Below are 26,052 nucleotides of genomic sequence, written 5' to 3' on the forward strand. Positions count from 1 at the left end.
TCGGAGACGTATCAGCATCCCCAAGCTTAGTTCCTGCTCGTCCCGAGCAGGTAAACGATAACACAGATAATTTCTGGAGTGACATGCCATCATAACCTTGATCATACTATTGTAAACATATGGAATGAATGCAGCGATCAAAACAATGGTAATGACATGAGTAAACAACTGAATCATAAAGCAAAGACTTTTCATGAATAGTACTTTCAAGACAAGCATCAATAAGTCTTGCATAAGAGTTAACTCATAAAGCAATAAATCTAAGTAAAGGTATTGAAGCAACACAAAGGAAGATTAAGTTTCAGCGGTTGCTTTCAACTTGTAACATGTATATCTCATGGATAATTGTCAACATAGAGTAATATAACAAGTGCAATATGCAAGTATGTAGGAATCAATGCACAGTTCACACAAGTGTTTGCTTCTTGAGGTGGAGAGAAATAGGTGAACTGACTCAACATAAAAGTAAAAGAAAGGTCCTTCAAAGAGGAAAGCATCGATTGCTATATTTGTGCTAGAGCTTTTATTTTGAAAACATGAAACAATTTTGTCAACGGTAGTAATAAAGCATATGTATCATGTAAATTATATCTTACAAGTTGCAAGCCTCATGCATAGCATACTAATAGTGCCCACACCTTGTCCTAATTAGCTTGGACTACCGGATCATCGCAATACACATGTTTTAACCAAGTGTCACAATGGGGTACCTCCATGCCGCTGTACAAAGGTCTAAGGAGAAAGCTCGCATTTTGGATTTCTCGCTTTTGATTATTCTCAACTTAGACATCCATACCGGGACAACATGGACAACAGATAATGGACTCCTCTTTAATGCATAAGCATGTGGCAACAATTAGTGTTCTCATATGAGATTGAGGATATATGTCCAAAAGCTGAAACTTCCACCATGATTCATGGCTTTAGTTAGCGGCCCAATGTTCTTCTCTAGCAATATGCATGCTCCAACCATTAAGGTGGTAGATCTCTCTTACTTCGGACAAGACGGACATGCATAGCAACTCACATGATATTCAACAAAGAATAGTTGATGGCGTCCCCAGAAGCATGGTTATCGCACAACAAGCAACTTAATAAGAGATAAAGTGCATAAGTACATATTCAATACCACAATAGTTTTTAAGCTATTTGTCCCATGAGCTATATATTGCAAAGGTGAATGATGGAAATTTAAAGGTAGCACTCAAGCAATTTACTTTGGAATGGCGGAGAAATACCATGTAGTAGGTAGGTATGGTGGACACAAATGGCATAGTGGTTGGCTCAAGGATTTTGGATGCATGAGAAGTATTCCCTCTCGATACAAGGTTTAGGCTAGCAAGGTTATTTGAAACAAACACAAGGATGAACCGGTGCAGCAAAACTCACATAAAAGACATATTATAAACATTATAAGACTCTACACCGTCTTCCTTGTTGTTCAAAACTCAATACTAGAAATTATCTAGACTTTAGAGAGACCAAATATGCAAACCAAATTAGCAAGCTCTATGTGTTTCTTCATTAATAGGTGCAAAGTATATGATGCAAGAGCTTAAACATGAGCACAACAATTGCCAAGTATCAAATTATTCAAGACATTTTAGAATTACTACATGTAGCATTTCCCTATTCCAACCATATAACAATTTAACGAAGAAGATTCAACCTTCGCCATGAATACTATGAGTAAAGCCTAAGGACATACTTGTCCATATGCAACAGCGGAGCATGTCTCTCTCCCACACAATGAATGCTAGGATCCATTTTATTCAAACAAAAACAAAAACAAAAACAAACCGACGCTCCAAGTAAAGCACATAAGATGTGATGGAATAAAAATATAGTTTCGAGGGAGGAACCTGATAATGTTGTCGATGAAGAAGGGGATGCCTTGGGCATCCCCAAGCTTAGACGCTTGAGTCTTCTTAGAATATGCAGGGGTGAACCACGGGGCATCCCCAAGCTTAGAGCTTTCACTCTTCTTGATCGCAGTATATCATCCTCCTCTCTTGACCCTTGAAAACTTCCTCCACACCAAACTCGAAACAACTCATTAGAGGGTTAGTGCATAATAAAAATTAACATGTTCAGAGGTGACACAATCATTCTTAACACTTCTGGACATTGCATAAAGCTGTTGGACATTAATGGGACAAAGAAATTCATCCACCATAGCAAAAGAGGCAATGCGAAATAAAAGGCAGAATTTGTCAAAACAGAACAGTCCGTAAAGACGAATTTTATTGAGGCACCAGACTTGCTCAGATGAAAATGACCAAATTGAATGAAAGTTGCGTACATATCTGAGGATCACTCACGTAAATTGGCATAATTTTCTGAGTTACCTACAGAGAATTAGGTCCAGATTCGTGACAGCAAGAAATCTGTTTCTGCGCGATAATCCAAATCTAGTATGAACCTTACTATCAAAGACTTTACTTGGCACAACAATGCAATAAAAATAAGATAAGGAGAGGTTGCTACAGTAGTAACAACTTCCAAGACACAAATATAAAATAGAGGTACTGTAGCAAAATAAACACATGGGTTATCTCCCAAGAAGTTCTTTCTTTATAGCCATTAAGATGGGCTCAGCGGTTTTAATGATGCACTCGCAAGAAATAGTAGTTGAAGCAAAAGAGAGCATCAAGAGGCAAATTCAAAACACATTTAAGTCTAACATGCTTCCTATGCATAGGAATCTTGTAAATAAACAAGTTCATGAAGAGCAAAGTGACAAGCATAGAAAGATAAAACAAGTGTAGCTTCAAAAATTTCAGTACATAGAGAGGTGTTTTAGTAACATGAAAATTTCTACAACCATATTTTCCTCTCTCATAATAACTTTCAGTAGCATCATGAGCAAACTCAACAATATAACTATCACATAAAGCATTCTTATCATGAATCTCATGCATAAAATTATTACTCTCCACATAAGCATAATCAATTTTATTAGTAATAGTGGGAGAAAATTCAACAAAGTAGCTATCATTATTATTCTCATCATCAAATATAGGAGGCATATTGTAATCATAATCAAATTTATCCTCCATAACAGGCGGTTGCAAAAGACTACTATCATTATAATCATAATATATGGGAGGTAAAGTATCATCAAAGTAAATTTTCTCCTCAATGCTTGGGGGACTAAAAAGATCATGAAAACCAGCTTCCCCAAGCTTAGAACTTTCTATATCATTATCAACAATGGTGTTCAAAGCGTTCATACTAATATTACTACCAGCATGCAAATAAGATTTCATAGGTTTTTTAATTTTCGCATCAAACAATCCATGTTTTAAATCAGGAAATAGAATAAGAAGCTCATTGTTGTCCATTATGCCAAACTAGTGTAAACAAGAAACAAAAAAGATGCAATTGCAGGATCTAAAGGAAATAGCTTCGAGTACTTACAACGGTGAAAATAGCTTAGTAGCCGAGATCCGGAGTGTGAGTACCTTTTACCTTTCCTCCCCGGCAACGGCGCCAGAAAATAGCTTGATGTCTACTGGAGCTTCTATTCTTGTAGACAGTGTTGGGCCTCCAAGAGCAGAGGTTTGTAGAACAGCAGCAAGTTTCCCTTAAGTGGATCACCCAAGGTTTATCGAACTCAGGGAGGAAGAGGTCAAAGATATCCCTCTCATGCAACCCCGCAACCACAAAGCAAGAAGTCTCTTGTGTCCCCAACACACCTAATAGGTGCACTAGTTCGGCGAAGAGATAGTGAAATACAGGTGGTATGAATAAATGTGAGCGAGTAGTAACGGCGCCGGAAAAGTGCTTGCCTGGCGTGCAATTGATGGTAGTAATATTGCAGGAAGTAAAGATGCGATAAAAACGATAAACAAGCAGCGATAGCGATATTTAGGAACAAGGCCTAGGGATTATACTTTCACTAGTGGACACTCTCAACATTGATCACATAACAGAATAAATAAATAGATGCTAGACTCTACACTCTCTTGTTGGATGATGAACACCACTAATCGTGTAGGATTACACGAACCCTCAATGCCGGAGTTAACAAGCTCCACAATATTCAATGTTCATGTTTAAATAACCTTAGAGTGCATGACAGATCAACATAACCAAACCAAGTACTAACATAGCATGCACACTTGTCACCTTCACACTACGAAAGGAGGAATAGATCACATCAATACTATCATAGCAATAGTTAACTTCATAATCTACAAGAGATCACAATCATAGCCTACTCCAAGTACTACACGATGCACACACTATCACCATTACACCGTGCAGGAGGAATAAACTACTTTAATAACATCACTAGAGTAGCACGCGAGATATATTGTGATACAAAACACATTGCAATCATAAAGAGATATAAATAAGCACTTCACTATGCCATTCATAACGAGTGAATAAGTATTACGTGAAATATAGCCTAAGAGACCCACACGGTGCACACACTTGTCACCTTTACACACGTGGGACAAGGAGTCTCCGGAGATCACATAAGTAAAACCCACTTGACTAGCATAATGACATCTAGATTACAAGCATCATCATATGAATCTCAATCATGTAAGGCAGCTCATGAGATTATTGTATTGAAGCACATAGGAGAGAGATTAACCACATAGCTACCGGTACAGCCCCGAGCCTCGATGGAGAACTACTCCCTCCTCATGGGAGACAACAGCGTTGATGAAGATGGCGGTGGTGTCGATGGAGGAGCCTTCCGGGGGCACTTCCCCGTCCCGGCGGCGTGCCGGAACAGAGACTCCTATCCCCCAGATCTTGGCTTCGCGATGGCGGCGGCTCTGGAAGGTTTCTCGTACCGTGGCTCTCGGTGTTTTAGGTCAGGGACCTTTATATAGGCGAAGAGGCAGAGTCGGAGGGGCGACGAGGCGGTGACACACTAGGGGGGCGCCCCCCCTAGGCCGCGCCGGGCTATCGTCTGGGGGCCCAGTGGCCCCCCTCTGGCGACTCTCGGGTGTTCTGGAAGCTTCGTGGAAAAATAGGATGCTTGGGCCTTGATTTCGTCCGATTCCGAGAATATTTCCTTACTAGGATTTACGGAACCAAAAACAGCGAGAAAACGAGAACCGGCCCTTCGGCATCTCGTCAATAGGTTAGTTCCGGAAAACGCATAAATATGACATATAATGTGTATAAAACATGTAGATATCATCAATAATGTGGCATGGAACATAAGAAATTATCGATACGTCGGAGACGTATCAATGACAAATGTATGAATGTACACCCTCATATTTTTAGAAATTTTTAAACATTTAAAATATGTTTATCCACTGTGTGCATCTACACCTGTCAGGTAAAATGGATTTTGGTGCTATATCATTTTTTCCTAGGACCAAGACCTATGTTCGTTACTACAAACAATCTCTGGAGGAGTAAGCAGCCGTACATGGTGAATTGGTGACACTGAAAGTTCATTGGATGCTTTGACTATACCATGGTAACCCAACTCTCTAAACTCATTTTTTTTCTTAGATGCTCTCTCTCCCCACTCATGGAAAAACGAGAATAACAGGAAAGAAATGTGTCGTAGTCCATGGGCGACAAGAAGCTGTGTTGGGCCGTTCCTTCGGCTGCTAGATCTCTCATCCCGTACCTTACTTCCTTAACGGGCCAACAGGTAGATGTTCACTTTGGACTTAAGTCCACATACGGCTGATGGTGGAGTAGCCTGCATAGTAGCTTGGAGTCAGGCTGGTTATGTAATAGCTCGATTATCCTAAAAAAATGTAATAGATCGATGGCCGTGTAGGAACATAATGTTAGTACCCGACAAACATCGGGCTGGTCATGTAGTCCAGAATCAACACGTAAATCACCCTGGGTAGGTAATAGCCGCTCGACACAATCTGCTGATCTGATCTTGGGCAGTTTAGGGAAGCTTCGGTGATTACTATGGTTGATATCACACATCCTGGGAGCCTGGAGCCTATGGCAGTCCATGATGCCCTTGCTCTCACTGTTGATCTAGGAGCCTGGAGCCTATGGCAGTCTGTGAGACCTTTGCTCTCGTTGTTGATATGAATATTGGCAAGTGCAAGATCGCTTCACACCGTCTAGAGGTAATCAAGGGTATCCAGGAGCCAGCTCTTGGAGATTTTAGCAATATCCTTCGAGAGATTATCGGGGAGCGAGCCAAAGAGGGGAGTTCCCTTCTGCCACGAGAACCGGATATTGAACAAAGAGGCTCATTCCCTGGCCTGCCTAGCTACTACACTGGGCTTCATGTTTGGTTCTTAGCCCCTCCATAAGGGCTTAACATTCTTCTAAAAATTTCTACTACGAAGCAGTATATTCTATAGAAAAGGTAATAGTGGCTCAAGGATACCATGTACCTCGGGAGACCTGGATCAACATGCATTGTGGGCTGATGGTGGAGCAGTAAGTCCCTAATGCCGGGTAGCACTCCTTGAGGTGCCATCGATACGCATCGTCGGGGATATTCTCCACAGATTCAATGTAGTCCATATGTGAGGAATCGATGGAGTACTCCTCCTATGCCACCTTTCTGGTCTCAATTGCATAGGGAGGTCACGTCTTGATGATCCTCCTACATGCATCCTTGACTTCCTTCATCTGGAGATCCTCTTCGACCTGATTTGGGGTCGATATCATAAATGGAGGGGCTAGTGGAGACCCGGTCTATATGACTCGCACATCATTTACCTAGCGCACCAACTAATGAATGGTTTTTTGCAATGGTTTTTTGCATTATGCATCGACAATCATAATACTGATGTATCAGAAGAGTGTTTATTTGTTTGGTAAGGGCTCGAACCAATATATAAAGATGAAGATGAAGAAATTCCCTTAGACATTATTTGAGGATGTGATCACAAAATTATAAGAGACTTTACATGATGGATCTCGCCAGATTTACAGAGACACCCAGTGAAATTAGATAACTAGGCTTTATGCCTACGATGAGTATTCTAGTGCTTCAACTCGGGCTTAACTTGACTTGGCGAGATGGTCTTCATGTATATATAGGTGTTGATTGTAGAAGTCCCCATATTGTATTTTAGATCTTGAATGTATCGCACTTCAAATTTATCATGTAACCTTCTTTCAATAGTCCTCTGATGACAGATGCATAGTAGATGCTTCTTGTTGCATGGATGATTAGGTCAGTGGACTTTTATGCATGGGCCTCCTCTTTTGGACGTCGTGGGTTGGATTAGTGTAGGTTTCTAGGTCATAGATCTACGGGTTGGCCTCATATATCTTCAATAGTGGTTATCATACAAGGTTGTGCCCTGCACAAAGGATGTGCATGCATCAAAGGTATGTCCGAGATACATGGTGTTTTCAAGCATGTGACCTGCATGAAGGATGTTCATGTGTCAATGGTGTGCCTAATGCAAAATATGTGTTAGTAAAGCCTATCGGACGATCCATTGCAACCCCACAGCGCCACGTCAGGCGAAGCATATTATGTGAAGATATTCTGGGTAGAATATTACCATCAAGATCCCTACAATGACCAATATACCCCTGGTCGTGTGCTTAAAACCTAGGGCCATAAATGTTTTGTCATTTCCCTATAAATAGAGGAGAACCCCCTCCCCCTCTTCTCTCCATTCAAAGGTTTACTTTGTAGGTAGGTATCTTCTTTTTATCTTGTGTAGACATGGATAATAAGCACATGCAGACGTTGTTGCATTCCCATGGTGAACATACGGAGAAGGGCAAGGAGGTATGGGAGGATGATGCTACCATGGCTGTTCTATGTGGCATGCTTAGCCTTGGCCGCCACCGTGACAGGAGCCTCTTCCTTGGTACTTCACAGGTAATTCATTCATAAATAACCATTACTATCATGTCATTGAGCATAGATGTTTGGGCGTAGCTATGCGTGTGGGTGTGTGTACATTGTTAGGGACAAACACCCTGCGTGGTGGATTTGTTTCTGACCGTAAAAAAACTTGTCATGGGTGATGCAATACAAGTTCAAAATAAAATAAATATCACTGACCATAGTAGAAGTGATCATTAATTATTTCCTGCAAAATAAAAGCTGCCATTATTTACTACTACGGATAGATATTGACCATTTATTGCCAGATTGTAAAATATCTTTGGAGTATATAATGATGGAATTTATTGCTAGATACACTACTTTTATATACTACCTGTACAATTAATAGGATATCTTTTTTAGATGTTGGACACATTATTGCATGTGTACATAGCGATTTTTCATTAAATATTTCAAAATATTTGATAAATAATTAAGGGTTGATGTGAGGCGAAAACCAAGGGCGCGTTTGGTAGCCTGGGCCAATTTTTCGTCTCATTGCGCCAGTGAGATGGAATGTCCTGCACGTTCCATACGGGTCACGGACCCAAATTGGCCTGTCGTTTGGTTGCTCGCGAAGAGTTTTTGTGCTTTGGCTGTTTGGTAGGTCAGTTTTAAGGCCATGTAATAGCCCAAAACGTGAATGATGTTATTTGGTTGCAACCCAAAATCAGGCTCTGGTTACCTCTTTCCTTGGGTGGTGAGGTTACCAGTGATCTATCGGTAGAGCACACAAGCAAACACAGAAGGCAAGATCAGGCACAACACGATAGATCATAGACGATACGAATTGCGTTCGGTCGACTCGACACGACAATTGTTCACAGACCAGAGTTCAGACACAACATGCTAGGACAGTAGAGACACAATACCAGTAGAGACACAATACTAGCATAGCTTCAGATTTCTTCTTCCACGACGACACACCTGGTGGCATCGCCATGGTCCGGGCACCTGGTCATCACCTCAGTGCAGGTGTGGTCGACGAAGACCACACTGTACTCTGCAGTGGACACCATCTTGAAGGTGCAGAACTGGCCTATCTTCAACCGATGGGCGATGGTGAAGGCTTCCCACCCCTGGTCGATGAATGCTTCGGCGTCGTCTTTCTTCGTAGTCATCCTCCAGCTGCAACCAGTGTTGTTGCGGACGATGATGTTCAAACGGATGGGTTTGAATCACTTGACTAACTCGGAAGGAATTGCAAGCTGCCTGAAGGTGGACTTGAAGACGATCCGGAGGTAGTGGTCTAGCCCTACGTCGTCGTGGAAGTGGCCGACGGTAGCCTTCCTTCCTCGATGCTTCTTGGACGGTCCCTCGCCGGGAACCTCCGTAGGTGCCCCAAGCTAGATCTGCTCACTCTGCACACAAAAACACATGCCATTAGAGGTGGCTGATCACAACAAGCATGTGCACAATAGATGAACAAGGACATCAAAAACATTAGCGAGGCCTCATAGATTGGGTCACATGGCAGCTCAAGGGACTTTCCCCAAACTATGTCTAGTGTCCAACGAATGTGGCACACACGACTAAGTTTGAGAGCAGCACCTTGCCTTCCATAGTGCTATATTTGAATCATTGGCCAACGCAGAAGAAAAACCAAAATATGCCTCATACATTGGGTCACACGGCAGGCAAAGGGATTGTCCCCAAACTAAGTCTAGTGTGCAGGGAATATGGCACACATGACTAAGTTTGAGGACAACACTTTGCCTTCCATAGTGTCATATTTGAATCATTGGGCAATGCAGAATTGATGCACACGGTTGGATAGCACCATTCAAGAAGCAAAAACATGCAAAGCAAGATAAGATATGTCTCATAGTATGAGGACATATGAAAGATATGTTTGATCAGAACAAATAGCATGGTCATGTTCAGTTATGCCATAGGTTCTGGTCGATCATCTCTTCCATAGTATGATCACTGGATATAATCATCGGCCTAGTTCACTCACATACAACACAAGTACTAGTTCAAATAGAGGGCAAAGTATATTACAAATGCTACTTAGTGTACATTACAAATGATACTTAGTGTACATTACAAATGGTACTTAGTATACATTACAAATGCTACATAGCTCAACCATTAGCGCCTACACTACATCTCCAACACATTCATCACTCATCACAAATAGCCCTGATTCTCTTGAGCTTTTCCTTGTTTACAAAATTCACTTGGAGCATATCGTATATGTCACACTCTAACTTTCTCTTTTCGTCCACCAATGCCTTTCTTTCTTTCTGCTCCCATTCATGCTTCTTAGATCTCATAACTTGTGCTTGAGTTCTCTGCACATTCTTGAGCATAACAACCTCATTCTTCAACTCGTCTAGCTCATCTTGTGCTTGGGTATGAACAAACTAGAGCGCTGCTCAGCTTAATCTTTGGCACAAGAATCGCAACATGCAAAACCCCAGCATAAAAAACCCTTCCCCTCTTTGCATGTATGTAGAGTAAAATCAGACAATTAATTTGACCAATCTCAGTATGATCTAGAACGGATCTACCGCGATTGCAAATTATACTAACAAATCAACGAATCACAACCGTGAATAGCAAGCAATCGACACGAAGAACAAGAAATCATTTATTAGAACTCAATCCTAATGGAAACCCTAGCAGATCTAATCAGCATGTCGTAACAAACGGTGAAGAACGGCGTGTCGTCGCAGAACGATGACGAAGATAAGAGGAAGAGGAGATTACCGCCATTGTTCAGGTCGAGGACGAGGTCAAGGTAGCGCCTGAACTCGAGATGCAGGTCAAGAGCACGGTATAGGTTGCGGCCGAGGTCGTGGTGGTTCTGGCCGTCGTCTCCTCCTTCGGTCCCGTTGCTCCTCCTTGCAACGGTGCGACAGATTTGTCGGTGATAGAGCAACCACGCTGGTGATGTGATAATTGTGGGGAGAGTGAAGATGCGAGTGAGAGGAAGGAGAGGGGGCGGTGAGGCTAGTTATGGTGTGTGTTCCCAAAGGGAGTCGTTTCCGTCTCCCTTCTCGATGCGAGCAGCCGTTTGAAGAGAACGGGCCAGGCTCCACATCAACGACCATTTTGGGTGTTCCTCCGGGGCCTGGCCCAGAGGTGCTTTAAAACCTGGTTCGTGCAACAACGAGAGAGAGTCCAGGAAATCAAATAGCCCATTTTTCGTACCAGCCCATGCAATAAAAGAGGTCCACAGGCTACCAAACAGGCCCCAACTGTCTAGTGAGCGCTAGGAATGTTTCCCTCTCAATGTGGATATTACTTTTTTACGTGAGGTGAGAACCACCCTTGTCATTGACATGTGGTGAACAATATGGTAAATAATCATGTTTTAAAGAAAAGTGTAGCGAGAGTAGTCGATAATTATCGTTTGAGTAAAATACATCGATGGTCACTGAACTCAATCCTCCTTCTCGCCTTCATCACATTACATGCCTATACGCGAAATACGGTCACCGAAGACATGAGCTTGTGGCGTACATGATCACTGGAGGTGGTAGAGCACTGTATTTGCTGACGTGGAAGGGTGTCAACCCCACATGTCAGGCCCCAAACCATCCATATAGCCTATTTTCAAATAATAAAAAAGGAAGGGTGAAATTGCAAGAGTAAGGGAACAAAAATAACCGACGACACCTTGTCGTGCGCCGCCAACCCTGTCATGTCCCCGGCTGGCCCCATTATGGTCGATGTCCGCAGCCATGCATGCGTCCTCACTCCATCCATGTGCCGGCGGCCTCGCTGCCTTCCCTGTTGTGTGATGTCTGCCCCTGCCTTGAGCCGCAAGGCACTCCGCCCGACCACACCATGGCCTGCTGTAGACCCCTTTTCTGCGGTGGCGTGTGGAGTTCCAGGGCAGAGGCGCAAGGGTTTGTAGATGGTTCGCTGCTCATCGATGTGGAGGAAGGGAGGATGGAGTGGAGCACGGTCCCGAAGAGATTCTTCTGCGCCGCTGCTGGTCCCTGGCCTCCGCTCTTCCGGTCCTAGTACCCCGAGATGCCACCGTTGGATGCCCCCACCTCCCCTTCCTCCTTCTTCCCAACCACAGATAGCCGGCGCCGCTGTCCAGACTCCTCCTTCTCGTCGTCCTTCCCGTGGCGCTGCCCAGGGACTTGCTCCGCTTCGCAGTACCCCGACGGTGGAGGGCTCTAGTGTGCCGCCTGTGAATCCCAACGTAAGGAATGAGAGGGAAAGCCATCATTGTCCTCCATGGGAGAGCTACGGTACTATTTCTTCCCCGTGGATGGCAGGGAAGGCCGTCAACACTACATGGGCGCCGTGAATGTCAACCTAGACCGCTGGTGTGGATCCCCTGCGCGCTCGTCCTCACGACAGGACGACAACACCTGCGGTCTCCCGCAAGCACCGCCGCCTCACCCCTAATACCTTGCGTCACAAGAACCGTCGGGTCTCCCGCCAGCACCGTAAGCTTCCTGGCCGCGAGCCGTTGCAGGCCATGAAGGAGAAGATCGTCTAATAGTGCACGTGGAAGCGTGATGCAGTGGGAGGTGAAGGAGCCGATGCAGCGTCAGGCAGGAGAAGGGATGACCACTGCTGGCCCACCGGGATCCAGGGGAGCGGATGGACTTGGAGGTGACGACCCGGTTGTTTTTAGAGGGGCACACCACACACTCCATCAAGTAGGGCTGGACAAAAAGCTCGAAGCTCGGCGAGTTAAATGAGTGCTCGTTTGCTCGAATCGATTTAGCTCGGCTCATTTTCTTAACGAGCCAAGCCGAGCAGCAAATTTTGCTCGTTAAGGTTAACAAGCTAAACAACCGAGCAGACCATGTTCCTGAGCTACTCGTTAAGATCGGTAAGAAACTAGTGTTGGGTCACATTATTGTGTCCTTAGGCACCGAGCCGATCAAAGGTGAGCCATACATACAACAACCAAACCCATCAAGGGAAACCAACAAAGCTGACCCAATAATCTAGTGAAGTAGCCGCCCCAACTCTTCCCCGCTTAGCTGTATGTGCATGTCTACGTCAAGAGAGCTGACCCAATAATCTAGTGAAGTAGCCGCCCTAACTCTTTCCCGCTTAGCTGTATGTGCATGTCTATCTTACCATGTTGATCTCAATACTGATGAGGTAGATATGTAGGCTTAGCCACATGTCCATGTCTATTCTTAATGATCCTTAATGAGCAGATCGCGAGCGCTCACAAGCACATAACGAGCCGAGCCAAACAATAATTTTACCTCGTTGTTCTTAACGAGGTTAATGATTCAAGCTTTAATGATCTTGAGCTTAATGAGCCGAGCCCTAAACGATCCGAGCAACTCGTTAGTCCACCCTACCATCAAGGCGCAAACAACGGGGACCCCAGGAACGACAAACCGGGCGGTGGTGTAGGACAGAATAGCCGACATCGTGCGGGTGGCCACCATTTGTCGCCAAGAAGTGCGGTGTCACGACCTTCTCGTGCCACTTTCAAGGGAGTCGGTGTCCCTCCGGATAAACCCAGCACGAGGCAGGGCACGACGAGGAGTGTCATCCCAAGGATTTCTTTTTTGGTATGTTTTAGGTTGGGAAATATAGGAGGGACCTTAGTGGGAAGAAAAAAAAGATTTTGGAGATATTTACAAAATAAAATAGGGCTAGGACCTTACGGACGTGTCCACCACTTGCCACGTCGGTGAAATACAACATTCTACCGCAATGAGTGATTGTGTACGATACACTCTTGTATTTAGTGACCGTAAATCGCATATCTCTATGCGATGACTAAGGCAGAAAAAATTGAGTTCAGTGACCTTTGATGTATTTTACTCTTATGGTTTGTAGGTCGTATGTAGAGTTGTAACGGTTGGCCGACTCCCATTTTAGCAAATGACACGAATAATACTCCTATGTCTTTTCCAGGAAAAAAATCACCCTGGTTTCTCGAAGGGAGTGCGTGCAGATATATATGCTAGGGTGCTGTCTCTCTCTATTTGTTTTTTACGAACAATGTGGTGCTCTATCAATTTTTTTGCTAGAACCAAAGACCTATGTTCGTTACCACAAGCAATCTCTGGATTAAGCAGCCGTAAATGGTAAGTCGGCGACACAGAGACCGCGAGGCCATTGGATGCTTTGACTAGAGCATGATAATTTGACACTAGTCCATGGGTGTCAAGGCTGGGTTGGGCTAGATCCTTTCGGCTGCCAGATTTTCTTTCCGTTGGGCTTTTGAAGTCCATTCACGGGCTGTCCATACTCCTAACTTAACGGGCTAGTAATAGCCGTTGGGCTTTTGAAGTCCACATACAGCCAGCGTTGAGCGTTGTAGACTTCTAAGCCCACATTAGTGTTCGTCCCCGGTGACGGCGTAGCCTTTCGAATCAACATTCACTATCACCCACTCTCTGAACGAATGAATCACCGGCGGCGGCGGCGGCGAGCCGGCGACGCGACGGTCCCAGCGAAGGTGGCGGAGCCCATAATGCATGTTGCATATCGCGCTGCGGAGTCAGAGCCCACGACTGTGCAGTCGCCTGGCGTCGACTCCATGGACGCCATCGGCAGCGACATTGCAAGTCGCTGGCGACGGGGAAGAGAGGCCGGAGACGAAGAAGAGGAGAGGAGCGAACCGCAGTTCCAGGAACCGCACTGATATGGTGCGGGATCCATACCCTGCTCGAAGGCAAGCCATCAGCTGGCGCATTGTTCTGTGCTTGTTCTAGGTATGCACTGCGACCAAGAACCAAATCCCGTACTTGGATCTTCGATTATTCAGACACTTTTTCATGAAATAGTTCCAATTGTTTTTTCTCCGGTTGCTCTCGTGCGTGAATTGTGAGTAGGGCTTGCAATTTAGTCTGCATCTTTTTGATGTATTAGAATTCATGAGTTCATGCGTATGTTAGGTGGTATTTAGATCAATTACTTCTGAATTAGAAGCGAAAAATATGAAATACAGAACAATTGTTTGTGGCACCAGAGGGTACTTATTCTCAGACCTTATTTTGTCTTCCCAGCTCCTGTTACCACTAGGTGGAGGCCAGCCGTGGTTCATTGGTCCGCTGACATGCTTTACTCCTAGTCCTAATTTGCTCAGACCAAGAATCCTGTACTTGTAACTTCTGGCATTTTGGCTGTTTTTTTTTTTCAGTTTGGCCTAGCCCCCAATGTTTACTCCTAATTTATAAATATAATCGGCAAAACTCCTGCCTCTTCTGGAAAAAAAGTTTATTTCCGCTAAAGGTAGTGTGCAAGAATGCTTCAATCAAATATATCCATTATTTTCTACAAAAGAGCCTTTAGGATTTGCACTTGATTTTTCTCACACAAAAAATTAATTATTACCCCTATATTTTGCACTCGATCTTTCTCATCGGCTCACCATAAAGAACAATAGTACTATGTTAAACATGTCACTATGTGTTTGTAAGCGTGTTTGGCTGATTCATTTTTGTCCCTCACCAAATTGAAGAGCTTCGGTTCAGAAGTTAAGCTTACACCTTCTCATGGACAAACAAAACATCCACGCATTGCAAGTTCGTGATTAAAATTTACTAACAAAAAGGATACCAATATTCAAAAGGTTGAATAATCCAGCTACAGAGAAGAGATTATCCTATATCTCCGTTTATTAGCAATACCATATCGTAACAACCATACTTGGATACGGATCGGGTTGTGTTCAGATGTTAAAATTCTCTTGTCATATCTTATGCCGCCAGATTCCAAGCGGTTTCGATCCCAAATGGTCCTAACAACTTTTACCCTTAATTGCAGCTTCTTCTTGAACTTCTTTTTACTGTTCCCTTGTTTCTATCTTCTGTCACGGAGATTCCTCTTGAACTCTAGCAATGTTTCATGGATTTACTATGGCCTATATGAAGTGTTGAAATCCAGCAATGTTTCTTGGACTTACTATGGATCTACAAGACTACTCCTTTATCTTTCATAGCCAAGTAAAGTTAATACACAAGGCATTTAATTTCACAGCATGAAATAACAGTGCGAGCAATTTTGGACTATTGCACCAGTGATGTAAGATTTAACATGTTTTGTAGATTGATCATAGTAATCTTCTTTTTCGAAATACACTCGCGCACACACACACACGCGCGCGTCCAAGCAGGATAGCCTATGTGAGAATGCATTTAGAGTGCTTGAAGCTGATTTTGTCATGGATGCATTGCTAGTGACAGAAACAACACCTACCACTCAAAGAAAATCCGCATTAATGGGACATATCAAGCCAAACCTGGGGTTTGTTTGTATTGGGAAGGGTATGACTACTCCATCAACCATTCGAATTACTAGTGCAAGTGCCACATTGCTCATTGTGATATGGGATAGCAATGGGAAGTTCCTCCACTTTTTTTTTGTCTTCGGCTGCATATATATGCCAAACTACATACCATTACTTGTTTTTGGCAAGAAAACTTTCTCTTGCTTGGTATGGTTGTGTAGTCTCTTTTTTTGGTTACTTCCTTTGAATGAACATGTATTTGCATGCTTGCTATATGAGACTCATAGATCTTAGTTATTATTAGTCATTATCACAATGCCTACACCAATTGGGGAGAAGTTCACCCCTCATACTATCATTGTTTGGTTACCCCTACCTAGCCGATTATTTGACCTATGTTGCCTAGACCAATGTTTAGGACCTAGATAGGTCTGTCATTATTTCAAATTTTTGGTAGTCTGACCCAAGCTTGATCTTGTGTGACCCTTATGTTGCCATCATATTCCAATCACCACAGCTTCCAAGGGGTAGTTGGGGTCCAAAGCATAGGTAGGCCAATGCAGCCAGGTTTTCGTGCCTAGCCCGAAACTAAACGTTCTCTTGTCTCCTATACCCTTTATAGCTTTAGCAAGTAATTGTAAACTAGGTTTGCAATTATTCAACCAACCAGTGATGATATATTGATTTCGCTCCACATTGTCATTAATTCAGTAGCATATCACTCCATACTTATTGAAGACCTCTTCATTGGCTCCATGCCTATCGTTGTCGGCCATCCGTTTTTAGCGCATCATTACCTCTAGAGCTCCGCACTTGGCCAAAATGACCAAAAATTGGTCCAAATAAAGAAAACAAAGTTTTAGAGCGTGGCACTCCATAGCTCCATGGCTACTCTTTCCACACTGATTGCACTAGTGCTGTCAACTTGATATGAATCGACCAACTTTACTTTACTAATATGTCAATAGTGCGGGCATGTATCTTCTTTAGGATCTGATGTGCATTGAAGTAGAGTGGCACTACGAATTGTGTCCACTGCAATATCAATTATGATGTTAGAGGTTTGGTGGTGGATACATGGACCAAAGGTATTTAGGGGGGTGGCCAAGAAGAGTGCAAAATATTGGAACCTTTCGGCATGTTATGCTCCTTTTTTATAGATGTCATGCTTTGGTCCTCGAAGCCTTTTATTTCACAAGGTGCCCAAAAGACGATGGTACCTCAAGGACTCTTTAATACTTAAGGCCTACATTTGAGGATGAAGGACGATGGAGATCTTGAATGGGTTACTATTAGCTGATCTCAGTTGTTGTGTTTGATGGTTCAGTACTATTCTCCACCGAGTAAGTATGAAGTGATCACTTCATGGGTTCAAAGTGGAGGCCAGGTGTGTTGATTGGAAGTTTGGTGCATTGCTTTCCCGTGTTGGTACCAAGTGTAAAACCTTATGGGGCCAAATTAAAGACCCCCGATATACGTATTTGAATTCTTTAATAAGTAAACATGCATCAAGATGGTCTAGTATATCAGTTCCCTTAGAGCATCATTAAACTAAATTGTTTTTTATTGGTTATTCCAGCACACAAGGCTACCTATGGGTCTAAATATGAGTTCTTGCGTAGGGGCAAGATTCTACTTGCTTGTTTTTTGTAGCGGAAAATCTACTTGCTTCTTTTTCCGTTAGAAGCTTCTGGTCCTGTTATTTTTGGATGAATTATTATGGCTACTACATGGAAGTACCTCCTTGGGGTAGATCGACTAATGGAGCTACAAGCTTTGCTCTATGATGTGAGAGTCATTGTGGAACTCTAACCACCAGGTTCTTGTGGCGAGCTCCCTTAAGAAGATCCAAATTTATGTGTCCTTGTCAACATTCCCAAGAGATCGGGAAATTATGTAACATTTACAAACACTATGTTGTAATTTTGAATAACGTATCTAGTGAGTAACTATGTTCACTTGTGAGATGCATTAGATGAAAGAATTAAGAAAAAACCCTTCACCATCAGGACACTAAAATCTATTATTTTGAAGCACATCTTTAGACATATAACCTAATAGAAAAAAAGTTTTCTAACTATTTTGCGTTGTCATCTAAAAAATTCCTCTTTAGAAACTCTGATAAAAAATTATAAATAATTGCTTCTATGAAATAATTCAAGCTACGAACACCCCCTCTCACTTAAAATATACCTACGTGAATATAATAGTATAGATAGAGGGGGTTGATGTAACGATAAGAAGTTCCTATGTTAAAAGAACAAATATACATATTATCTCATATGATGACTGTTTGGTTTAAAAAACCACAGGACTAACACATTTTTATTTGACACCTTTACCGTAGGGGAATCCCTTATACGGTGTAATTTTATATATTCAATAAACAAGACTACCACATAAGTTACCGAAAGTAGTCAGTATCAGGGCTATGCTTAAAATAGGCATATTATTAAATCGGTTGACAAATTATAATACAAAATGCTAATTATGGAACACATCAGTTATGCGGCTGATGTTCTACACCATCACCGCAACAACTTCTCTTGTAGAATTGAACTACTAGTTATTGTCCCATCGGTGGTTTTTAGATGAATAAAAGCTTAATCTAACATTCTAATATAGCTCAACTAATATGCCAAATTAAATTCTGACACACTATAGATTTTACTACAAACACTCATCAATAACTTTCTGTCCTTATTAGAATCACAAGTCTTTCCGTAGCAACCGCCTGCAAGAGGATATTAACTGTTAGTTGCAGCCTTGCTCATTTATCTTTACTATTGAAGCGGAGTTAGTTGTAGATGGCAGTGGTATCACACGTCCCTTTCCACCATGCAAAACTGCGTAATTAATTTCTTTTAAATCCAGGTCTCGTTTCCTAAAAATAGAGAAGGAAAAGTGGGAATTGGGAGCAGTTAATTGCAAATCCTACTTAGTTAGTGTTAATCGATACATATATGTTTGAGAATCTTCCCAAGGGAGGTTGGCAGCAGGACACGGTTAATCATGCATGCCATCCAACGGTTGTCGATTGTACCTATATGACTCCTCTACCTCGCGTCTCCCGGCAGAGTCAAGCCTAGCTGACATGCCCGCCCTTCACTAGGCACACCATTTTCATCTTCACCATAATGTGCAGTTCAAGGCCTTAGGATGAGCCAGCGGTCAAAAGAGTTGAGAAGCTAGAGGAGTGGGAGGCGATGGAGACAGGAAGAGGGGGGACCAGCTGTTTGGCGGAAAGTGGGGTGATGCCATGGCCAGCGGCTGTCTATCCATGACAAAATTGGAAATTGAAAGCGCATGCTCTCGAGTCATTCGACACATTTGAGCCAGTGGCGAGGACGAAAGTGGAAAAGATCGACACATAGAGTTAATGGCATCTACTGACTTAGGTTACTTAGGCTTTGGTTTCTAGCGAGTTTTCCAAATTAATTGGTCGATCGAGCTGTCGTGAGATTACTTAGGCTTCGAGCCACGAGTTTTGAATTTCTTATTGGAGAAAACCGAAACTCCTCTCCTCACACTGAGAATGGTTGCTTATGGGGCAGGTGCAAGCGTCCATGATTTTCTACAGGCGCCACGGCCTCATATTCTGTGACTGCAACGCTTTGGTCTGGCACTAGCATCCAGTTTTTTTTTGTGAACACTGTTATTTAGCTAGTTAGTTTAATGCCCAAATCACCTCATGATTGTACACTGAATCAACACCAGCGCACATTGTGGGTTTGGGACTACTGAAGACCTAGTTCCTCCTGTGATCATAGATTGTAATAAAAACTTGGTCCCATCTTAGGTTAAAGATCATTCATGTATGTGGTCCATTCTGAGTCGATGAATTAGTGTCTAAATTGGCAGCATTTGAGCTAAACTGCACCAGTGGCAGTCGGTCTGAACTATTTATTTAGAGAGCATATTTCTCAAATTGTATTTTTAGCCTGCCCCAACTTGCTTGGGAAAAAGGCTTTGATGTTGTAGTTTGTTGTATTTATGAATCATTATTGTTTATTTCTGGATTGCATCTAAGTTTTATGTATTGATTGATGTATGTAATGAATCACGAATATGTAATATCTTTTTAGGGAGACTAAGAATATGTTATTAGTATCTAAAACACTATAATTGAATTGTTTGCTAGTAGTTCTACTAATTAATAGGTGAACCAACCGCTTGACTAGCAGTTCTACTAATTACCCGCAAAAAAAAACCAACCGCTTGACTGGCTCAACCACTGGTCTGGCTCAACCGAATCAAAGCCCTAGGAGGGAGATCATGCTGACTGGGCATTAGCATGAGGCTGGGTAGGCAAGTGGAGGAGGTACCTTAATTTTTACTTAAAAACGAGTATTTAATCGCCAGTGGCACATTCAAAGGAACATTTAATTACACGGGGCAGTACCCAGTGGTAGGGGTTAGGTTTAGGGTTTGTTGGCATTCCACGTGTACAACTCTAGTGAGCAGCATTGGACGGTGTTTGACGCTTTCTGTGAGATAGTATAAAGGCAGTAGCAACTGTCTATAAACTTGCACTTTAGGTTGGTCGGCTATGTGGGATGGGAGGCTACAGACTGTGGCGGTAGCAGATAGAGAGATGGTGTGATGTAGCGAGGACGCTGAGTGTTGTGCCTGAGTCAACACTAGATGTGATCCACTGAGCAGTTAGCAGTCAGTATCATAGAGGTAACATATGGGTGGAATTTACCCTCAAAACTAGCATATACCATCATGAGTATGTTTCTGGTTTGTCATTTCTGTTTTACCTATTTTAGTATTTGCACCATTAGCAATTCCCATTATGGTAATGAAACATTGCCGTTTCCTTTTCAGCTTGATTCAAACAGTGAAGTGTTAACTCAGGAACATCACAAGTTGCCTGAAAATGCTGACACAGGCAGAGCTACCAATAACTTCACAGTGCAAAAGCAACTGCCTACCCAGCCTCCAAAGGAACAAACGTATATAGACATGCTACTGGGAGATAGTGCTAAGGTGAAACATCCAGGTCAAGTTTGCCATAGTGAAATCATTGTGCCTGACTCTAGTGCTGGCTCAGGTCCACGGTTTTCAGTTGCTCCAGTGTACACTTCTGCTACTTCGACTTTTCCTGAACCAGTGGAAATAGAGGAGGCATGCAATCGTGCATTGGTTGACCCAGACCAAGAAGTTGGCTACCGACTCTGGCATCAGTCGTTTGAGGATCTTAAGAATCAGTATGCTCTTCATGTTGAGGTGGCATATCCTGGGAGACTTCCACCAGATACAAAGGATCCTGGACATGGAACGATTGCTGGTTTTTCTCAAACCCAACATTCTAGTGGCAGACCGGGCAATATCCACAACTCTGGCCATGTACCGAACAACAGAAACTTTGAGTTCCATTACCTTCTTGACCAGATAAACAATCCACTGAACCATTCAATGCAGCTCATTCATATCAAGGGTCATGTACCTTCTCTCAGGTGCACATAACTCATGCAACCCTCAAGTTCATTATTACTTAGCTTTATTCTCACAAGTGCTAAGCAGTAGTTTCAGTCAGTATGCCCATCCTGCTGTACTCTGTGATCTGTTAAGCAATTGTCACCTTATATGGCTGAGCCATCCATTACCCTTTGTTGTATTTTGCATGCAGTGTTGATCCAGCTGGGAGCCGCTTTATTCAAAAGATGCTCGACACAGCAACTACTGGAGAAATAACTATGCTGTATAAAGAAATTGTGCCTCGCGTTTGCACACTGGCAAAAGACGCCTTTGGCAACTATGTCATCCAGGAGGTTTTTTCTTCCAACTCTTATGGGTTTTCATAACTTGAATCTTTGAGGATGTTTGGATTAACTATTTACTTATTTTCATCAGCTTCTTGAGCATGGACCGCCAATTTACATTAGGAAACTGATTGGTCATCTATTCGGGCAGATGTTAGGCCTAAGCCTTGACGTCTATGGTTGTCGAGTGATCCAGAAGGTAAACTGAATACTGTTCACTTTTCTAATATCTAAGGTAGGGAAGCATTAAGATGTGTCTATGGATTGCAAAGCTTATCCTGTGACTTGCTGCTGTCCCCAGAGTAGGGCCAAAAGGTCCTTTCTCTAAAAAAGATTGCAAAGTTGCACTTCTATATTTCGAAGGCCTATGGTGTGATTCACATATAAGTTAGAACACTTAATTTAGTTAAGCTGTTCATTTCTGTTGTTAAGGTGTTCTATATCTTTAGATGGCTTCTGCCATAAATATCATGTAAGGATCGACTGCATAACTTAGTTCAAGCTGATAATTATTCTTCCTTTTTAAATCGGTACCACAGTCTGCCATATTTTTTCACGGTGAACTTGATCACTTCAGTACTTTTCTAATTGATCTGGTCTCTTTCGCCAGGTTTTTGAAATAAGCGACATTGATCAGCAGATAGAGATGGCCAAGGAGCTTGGTAGCAACCTGTTGAAATGTTCATGTGACCAACATGCAAACCACGTTGTTCAGAAATGCATAGAGTGTGTGCCAGCACAGTGTAACCGATTCCTCTATAGAAGCTTATGTGGGAAGGTCAAAATGTTGTCTTCCCATCCTTACGGATGCCGTGTTGTTCAGGTGACTGGGCATTGCGTTTTTGACTGCTTCCTATCTTTTCACGCTATTTTCTATGTGTTACATACATTATTCATCCTTCTCTCCCTCATAATCTTCCCAGAAAGTGCTGGGGTTCTGCAAGGATCTACAGATCCTTTGTGCTTTAGTCAAGGAAATTGTCGAATGTGCCAACGAGCTGTCGGTTGACCCGTTTGGAAACTACGTTGTGCAGGTAAAATATGGAGTGATTTCTAACTGATCAATAAATCTTTTGTTGAACTGAAAACTTCACCAGTGGATTTATGTACATGTGGCTGCAGTACATTGTGGAGCATGGAGGGCCCCACACCCGGGGAGCCATTCTGCGGAAGTTTGCAGGGCGGATTGTGCACATGAGCTGCCAGAAGCACTCTTCCAATGTCATTGAGAAGTGCCTAATCCACGGCAGCCGCCACGCTCGCCAGCGGATCATAAATGAGACCCTCTATGCAGTGGGTGCTGGGAATGCTGATCATCTCCTGGTCTGCCTCCTATCAAGATCTAACTACCATTGTTGCTCCACATGCCAGCAAATTCTAGATGACTAATCTTGTGTGGTTTCCTTGTCGTGCAGGGTATGATGATCGACCAGTATGCCAACTATGTGGTGCAGAGGATGATCAGCGTGGCGGACAAGTGGCAGTTCAAGGTGATCATAGACGTGGTGCGGCGCAATGTGGGCGAGCTGGTGACATACACCCAGGGGAGGCACGTGATCAAGCAGGCCGAGAAGCTCGTCAATGCTAGGGCGAGGCTCCATCGCTCTCTGGTGTGAGATCATAGAAGCAATAATCTACCCACCATACAATCCCCGAATCCTGAACCCGTAAGTGCCGCAACACAGGAAGAAATGCACCGGGAAGCTAGCCTGGAATATCATGCTCCTTGTAAGGATTTTACTTGAATACACAACACTGCGCGTCTATGCATCAATTCCTAGATTGGTGTAGGAATTGTATTTGCTCCCTATGTAGTTCCAGCGATACTTTTTGAATATTGTGGATTCTAATTACTGTGTTATAATGCGGGAGCTGGATGTGATAATCAGTAAAACTGGTATGAACTTATCTTGTTCAGCTACATATAAATGGCTCAAGTGTAGGTCTTTGGATTTTAACTGGTATGAACTTAAGCGATGGAAATCACACCTCAGCAGCCAAGGACGACCGGACCAGTGTAGAGGGCAGATTGGTGGAGGCCGGAGGGAGCAGATCATGGTCATTTGGACAGTAACTGCTGGCCTGCCGGTGCCCGCTGGAATGCCGCTGTGCCGAGGACCAATATGTCTGCCAGGGGCTGATGCCTGCCGCCGGGGGCCAGGAGAGATGGAATCGAGCCATCGAGGAGGAACAGAGGGAGATGAACGGCGCAACGAGAGTCTGTCGTCGATCGGCAACTGGCGACCTGGGACTGCCGTTTCGATCGGGAGGTCGGCCATGGGTTCTGGGATGGGAGCGACCGAACAATAAAGCGAACAGCCTGTGGGAACGAGCAGACCCTCGCATGGCCAATGGATGCTAGGAGGGGCAGCTGGTGAAGCTAACGGGCTGTTAATTTCTGGCCATTTTACCTCATACATGCTGCCTTGAGCTTTTGACTGGACCGGTGCTACAGCCCGGGTACCCGATCAAAAATAGCTTACTTTCTTCTACATTCATGAATGCCAGAAGATTAGAGGTGGAATAATATTGATTGAAACATCTCTTTGCTTAAATGCAGGCTTACCAACAACTAACCAAAAAAATCTAGGACATCATAAAAAAAATCTGAGCTAGGGAAGAGCCTCAAGGATTCTTTTTAGCAGTAAAAATACACATATTCTCTCCATTCACAAATAAGTTTTTTTCGATAAAGATTCACAAATAAGCGTACGTTTAAACATGTCTTAAGTTAAACTTTATTAATGTTAACAAACTCTTTAGAAAAAATCAGCAGTATTTATGATACTAATTTAGTATTGCTAGATTCATACTACATATTACTACCCCTGCACGGTGCTTCGGCTAGGTTCAGAGCGAGGCCGAGCAGCCGAGCACCTCAATCTTGGGCACTCACTGATCTCAACGATGAGGCTGTGTGTTCGGGATGTGGTCGGTCGTCCCCGTCGGAACGCACACAGTCGCCAACGGCAACGAGCTCCTCTGTTTCTACCCAAGCTTCCCTCGTCTCTTTGTTCACATGTGCCTTCCTCTGCTCAGGCGTGCGGTGCGAGATCTGCAACCTGGCAATGTTGTTGCTGCAGATTTAACTTAGACGTAGTTGGCGCCATCATTATCTGATATCTCTGGTCCCCCGCTGATGTTGTCGACGGATTTCGTCATCTCTGCAACACCCATGAAGAATTGCTCCGCCGCACTAATGGAGCCTACCCAGCACCGTAGCATGTCCGGTGCAGCATCGAGCCTTCGAGCAAGAAGAAGCAAACAAAAATGTTATCTCTCTCTACAAAGCGGTCCCCTCATGTATTATGTTCTACTCCCTCCGATCCGAAAAATGTGTCGGACGGTTAGTATAATTGCGTTTTACCATTTAGCCCTTCTAAAACCGGAAATTGACGCAATAGTTAATTAAGAAGTGTTGACCGGGTCCTTTGCATCACCCGAGTCTATCTGGTGGAAGGGTCATGGCGTGGGCTGCGATGCGGATCGGCGATGCGAACAGGCGCACGCAGCGGAGCAGGGAGAGCAGCTCGAGACGACCCCATCGATGGGAGGAGGCCGGAGCGGTGGCTCCGCCGGTGGGAGCAGCGGCGGCTGCATGGTTGGGGGCGAGCCGGTGCAGAGCGGCCGCACGGCTCGGGGCGAGCAGGGCGGGCAGCCGGACGGCTTTGGAAGGGCGGCCGGCGGCCGCACGGCTGGGCAGGGCGGCGGCGCTCAGCAAGGGCAAGGCACGCCGCCAATTTTCTGGGAAGAAGATGGGTCTGGTTCCTCTCCAGACTTCGTGCTTTTTGGGAGGATTCGGTTGGGGAGGGATGACGGAGATCCTGGCTTGAAGGTGGAGTGCGGGTTAAGCAAATAATAAACGCAAGGTTTTTTCTATAAAATGGCTCTTCCGACATTTATTTAGGATCGGAGGGAGTACTAGTAATTTTTACCACTGCATGCATATGGGAAATCCAACCTTCCAAGTGGACCCCACACATATTGTTGGACCAATGGAACACCGGCTTGATGTAGGATGATATGTCACCCAGTTCACTATATTCTCTCTCTGAGAAGACACGTTTTTACAAGGGGTCTCTCTAGGCTCAGTCTACTGAGAATAAAATGTGCTCAGTCTACTAAGAATGAAATGTTCTCAGTAGAATGACATCATCGAATTTCAGTTCGAGCCTATGTTAAAACTCACCACTAGCACAGATCACGAAACAAATCTCATAGTTGGAACCTTAAAAAACTCATTTGCAACCCAACTTGCAACTCAAGTGACCAACTTGGTCTGGAGAGATTTGAGA

At 43.7% G+C, this 26,052-nt stretch overlaps 1 protein-coding gene across 1 annotated transcript; it reads left to right on the plus strand.

The window, feature by feature from the left end:
- The first annotated feature begins 14,366 nt into the window (after positions 1-14,366).
- On the plus strand, positions 14,367-23,554 carry LOC124658429 (pumilio homolog 1-like). Its single transcript, XM_047196762.1, has 8 exons — positions 14,367-14,472; positions 20,820-21,451; positions 21,625-21,766; positions 21,849-21,956; positions 22,368-22,580; positions 22,681-22,791; positions 22,880-23,080; positions 23,173-23,554. The coding sequence occupies exons 2-8, from the start codon at positions 20,958-20,960 to the stop codon at positions 23,371-23,373; spliced, it is 1,470 nt and encodes a 489-aa protein (XP_047052718.1). The 5' UTR covers positions 14,367-14,472; positions 20,820-20,957; the 3' UTR covers positions 23,374-23,554.
- The last annotated feature ends 2,498 nt before the right edge of the window (positions 23,555-26,052 follow it).

Source organism: Lolium rigidum, chromosome 5, assembly GCF_022539505.1.
Source record: "Lolium rigidum isolate FL_2022 chromosome 5, APGP_CSIRO_Lrig_0.1, whole genome shotgun sequence".
Taxonomy (NCBI): domain Eukaryota; kingdom Viridiplantae; phylum Streptophyta; class Magnoliopsida; order Poales; family Poaceae; genus Lolium; species Lolium rigidum.

What these genes read in the sequence shown, in the direction of transcription:
- LOC124658429 (XM_047196762.1), top strand. Translation starts at nt 20,958, where the DNA reads ATGCTACTGGGAGATAGTGCTAAGGTGAAACATCCAGGTCAAGTTTGC. An exon ending in GGTCATGTACCTTCTCTCAG is followed by an intron (nt 21,452 to 21,624) that starts GTGCACATAACT and finishes TTTTGCATGCAG; the next exon opens with TGTTGATCCAGCTGGGAGCC. An exon ending in GTTGTCGAGTGATCCAGAAG is followed by an intron (nt 21,957 to 22,367) that starts GTAAACTGAATA and finishes CTCTTTCGCCAG; the next exon opens with GTTTTTGAAATAAGCGACAT.